Source organism: Cariama cristata, unplaced genomic scaffold, assembly GCF_000690535.1.
Source record: "Cariama cristata isolate BGI_N322 unplaced genomic scaffold, ASM69053v1 scaffold44756, whole genome shotgun sequence".
Lineage (NCBI taxonomy): Eukaryota > Metazoa > Chordata > Aves > Cariamiformes > Cariamidae > Cariama > Cariama cristata.
Window position 1 is genome coordinate 1 of NW_009624596.1, and position 4,768 is coordinate 4,768.

The 4,768-nt window shown below is 37.4% G+C and overlaps 1 protein-coding gene across 1 annotated transcript; it reads left to right on the plus strand.

Moving 5' to 3' along the window:
- Positions 1-367: 367 nt before the first annotated feature.
- Positions 368-4,644, plus strand: LIAS (lipoic acid synthetase; the record flags this gene model as incomplete). The annotated part of the gene is made up of 6 exons (XM_009703226.1): positions 368-540; positions 1,214-1,307; positions 2,088-2,168; positions 2,385-2,541; positions 3,385-3,442; positions 4,512-4,644. Coding segments are annotated over 6 exons (696 nt in total), but the record flags the coding sequence as incomplete, so codon positions are not given.
- Positions 4,645-4,768: the final 124 nt, after the last annotated feature.

A 4,768-nucleotide genomic window follows, 5' to 3' on the forward strand; every position in this document is an offset into this window, starting at 1 on the left:
CCCCGCCTCGGAGAACCCGACTTGTGCTGCCTTTCCATCGAAATGACGTCCCTCACCGACTGCCTTGGCAGTCTGTCGTTCATCATCTCAACGTCTTGGTTTTCAGCCCCGAAATCTCAAATTAATCCATACGATGTTATTTATATCCCACAACTATAAAACTTAGTTTGATATTAAGATATTTTGGAAGAGATAATGCTTTATGTCTGTTTCACGTGGCTTAAAATGAAAAAGAGAAGGTATGTTTAACTTAATTGGGAAAATGCTTACACAAACTGTACATTAACCACCAAAAGGACAAGTAGTTATTTAGTATATAATGCTAGTACATTTCTCATTCAATAAATCACAGTGTTCCTTCTTTTAGGTGTCTGGGAGCCATGTGTGTAACCAGTACAGAACATCAGGTTCTTTGCCAGAGGAAAAGAAAGAATTTCTGCAAAATGGACCAGACTTACAAGACTTTGTATCTGGGGATTTGTCAGACAAGAGCATGTGGGCTGAGTATAAAGGCAATTTAAAGCGTCAGAAAGGAGAAAGGTAATTGTGATTTTAAACAACTGTAGTTGCTTCCATGCACTATCTTATATTAACTACAAAATGCATACAATGTATTTTTATTAATTTCTGTCTACTGGCTTGCAAATTTCATAATTTTTCAAGAAAGAACAAACACAGTAACTTCAAATGCGTAACAAAACACAAAGACGGATGGTATTGTCTCACTTGAGTGCCAGTGCCGTGGCCTGTATTAAATTACAAATGTATGTCAGTAGGTGAGTCTACCCTGCTTTGGTGTTGAGAAAATATTATTGATAGAGTAAAACAAAAAATGAAGACTAAATTAAAAAATGCTTAAAACCCCCATATTTCCAGTTATAAAGTTGATTAGACTTTGTGATAGCTGTGTGACATACACTGCCATTAATTGTTGCAGTCTCCAGTGTGGCACTATTAAATCCCACCAGTACAGATAACAGTTTTAAACTTCCAATGACAGCAAAATCCTGCTCTTGAATGTTGGGATGATGATAAACATGGAAGAGAGAAGTCCGTTACGACCGTGAATGATGTTAATATTGGTTGCTGAGTTGCGTCAGTTTTCAAGGAACCTTCCCTTGTTGGGATCTGTATCAAATTAAAGTGGATCTGTGAAAGGAAGCTTACCATGTAAATAATTTATTAATCTTTATGTGTGCTTGATGTTACTCAGGCTGCGACTTCCTCCATGGCTGAAAACAAAGATTCCCATGGGAAAGAACTACAATAAACTAAAGAACACCTTGAGAAGTTTAAATCTTCATACGGTAAATCTAGTACCAACCCAGTTTTCCTGGAGAAATAAGGCATTTTCTTACAGATAAAAAATTATTTCTCTGTGGAGGAGAGGTAGAAATCATGTCTTGCGTGATCTTCAACACTGAAGCCAAGCCCAGTGCTGATCTTTTTTGCCAACAGTGAATTTTACCTATAAAGAATGATGACAAATCCAATAGATTATTTCATGTTTTCCTGCTGTGATTTCAAAGACTAGGGTTTACTACTTGCATCACCAAAAAGATCAGAAGATGCTATGTGTGACCATTTTAAATGGAAACACACACAATTTCAGACTTACATACATGTTTTCCATGAAAAGAAATTCTAGAAATATATGTATTTCATTAAATATACCTTCCAGATGGTAAAAACTGGTGGGTATGCATGGAGAGCTGCTTTTTCTTTTTTTTTTTTTTCAGAGTAGGATCGTGCCTTGATGCGTCATAGACTTTGTGAACATTTTCTCATTTTTTAAATTTAAAATGTTAATGACAATCTGTGCTAATTAATAAGGCATTTACATGGTTGAGGAGTTTTTGGAGTTGTGAAGTAGAGGAAAAGAATGGTAATGGATGTCAGGAAACAATTCTTCTCTTCCTATCTATTCTACTGACTTTTAGAACAACATGTAACTCTGTTAATCTCATTTATCACAGAAGGAATTATGTTTTGTTTGTAGGCTACTATTGAAATTGATAATAATATAATAATAATTTTCAATAATTATATGGAAAAAAGACAGGTACCTTACTGTCTTTTACCTTTAGGTATGTGAAGAAGCACGTTGTCCCAACATTGGAGAATGCTGGGGAGGTGGTGAATATGCTACAGCTACAGCTACAATTATGGTAAGCCATTAACCCTTACTTAAGGATTCTATTAATGTTGGAGCTGTTCGTAGTGTATTGTTGGATCTCTACTGTAATGGAGTGGGTTTATTACAAGAAATTTAGAGTGTCCTAGATTTTTCTGCTTAGTACTGGGATTTATCTGATCTAGCTGTTTCTCAGCTGTGCAATAGCGATGTGTACAATGTAAAGGTAGGAATGTCTCTCTTATTTCAGCTGATGGGTGACACATGCACTAGAGGCTGCAGATTTTGTTCAGTAAAGACAGCAAAAAATCCACCTCCGCTGGATCCCAAGGAGCCTTACAACACAGCAAAGGCTATAGCTGAGTGGGGCTTGGATTATGTTGTATTGACGTCTGTGGACAGAGATGGTTAGTATGTTGTCTCTCATCTCTTCCAGTTTAAGCTCTCATATGTGTTATATGGGGTAAACACAGACCTCGATAACATTTATGACTCGGCACAATTGTTGAGGATTACTATTTTAAAGGAGCGGACAGTGCTGAAACTCTGGAAAGTTTCTACATATTGTTAGTATTTCTCTGTCTGGTAAAATATAGCAGAAGTCACACTTATTAAATATGAAGAATATTACAATACTAAATATTTTGTAACTAATTTTTTGCAAAATACATGCATCTACACCATGTTCTATTACTTGATTAGCAAAAAAACCCAAACCCCACAAACATTCATATATAATACCATTACAGAACTTCCTTCCAAAAACTTAGTTCCTTCCTGGAATATATTGTACGTAACAAAACTGAAAGTTGCCTTTTTCTAAGGTTGCAGTAGCTCCTTTATTGTGACACCACATAGGTGGGGAAAACCATTGTAAAGACTGTCCGGTAGCTTCAAAGTGGCTTGAAATAATATATGTATTTCAGTTTTTGTAGAACTGTTACTCAGACCAAAAACATAAACAGATAAAGCCATTCTGTGCTCAGGCTGACAGTGAACCTAGAGAGAGGTAAATTTGGCATAAAGATTTGAAGTCTGCCCTAGACGATCACAGTTAGACTTTGTGCAGATCAAGGCTTGGTAGAATATCTGTTGTAAACCTTTGACAGAAGCGGTAAGATAAGACTGGGGTTTGGCTGCTTTATTATTTTTGCATTTAAATTTGAATGTGTAGATTTTTTGTGACTTTGCTAGTAAGTAAATACATTTCTTGAACAGAAAGGTTAACTGAATAATTTAAATGCTTCTAGATATGCCTGACGGTGGAGCAGAACACTTTGCAAAGACAGTCTCTCATCTGAAAGAAAGGTATATTGTTAATGTATTAGTATTATTACGAAAACTTTAGAACGTGGTACTGTGTATAGGTCAAAACTACCTTTAGCTGGATTATTCCAGGGGCCACGAAAAGACAAAAGTCTGCCTTTAGCCTATCTCTGTCCCTTTTTTTTTCCTCTTTTCATCTTTCTTGTATAATGGCCCCAAAGTATTTTGAATTTGGATGCATTTCCAATTTAGCCCAGGCTTATTTAAAGCTAAGCACTGGATTATTTCCTTCAACAGGCAGCTGGTTTACCAGGAAATGAGTACATACTTTTGAAGTATAGTCATTCTTGAAGCTTGGGGCTCAAACAGTGGATTTAGGTAACAGTGTCACCACATGATATAAGAAGTCAGGTTTCCCTTTCAGCAGTGATCAGATTGCTTTGCGTTTTCCCACAATGGTTGTTTCTAAGTCTGTGGTCGCACCTTCCTGCCTTCCCTAGCTGTGCCACCTTCGCTCTACGGTGGTGCCCTGCATGCCATTTGATAGCATACTTGTCTACCTGCAGATGTAATTTGTATAGCCTCAGTTCAGTCTTTATCCAGTGTATCTTGGCACTCGAAAGGTTCCTGCAGTTTCCCTCACCTGCTGTCTGAGCTGAAATCTGGCTGCTGGACACCAAGAGTAGATTCCAGGGCAATCATGCAGAGTCTTCTTATCCCAGTAGGCAGGATTATAGCTCCTCTGTATTTTGGAGCTATGATATTAAACTCAGGTGAAGTTAACCTGCAACAAAGACACATGAAAAATCACATGTAAACAGTGAATGTGATTGTTTAAGAGACTGTTGGAATCGCTTTTATATTTATTATTTGGCTTTCATTCTACTTCAGCTCACATTGGTAAAATCAGCAATTAAGCACATGACTTTTCGTTTGAATTGGAATACAAGTATTTGCAGAAACATGTTGGTTTAGAATTGTATCCTGAATTAACTTCGCTTTGCTTATCAGAGTGTCATTTATTTAGTTACGTTTGGTTTTTTGCTATATTGAGTTTTTTAGCAACAGTGACGCAAGTCCCATAGATGTGTTCATTTTCTCTCCTTTTCAGGAATTCAAAAATCTTGGTAGAATGCCTAACTCCCGATTTTCGAGGGGACCTTAAAGCTGTGGAGAAAGTAGCATTGTCGGGCCTGGACGTGTATGCCCACAACGTGGAGACGGTGCCGGAATTACAGAGGTAAGCAACAGTAGTACACAGGAACTACAAACAGACGAGGGTTTTTGTCAAAGGACGTTGTGTGAAAGAGACAGCCGGAGCCATTTATTTACATCGGCATGAAACTGCACTGAAACTGTCGGGGCAGG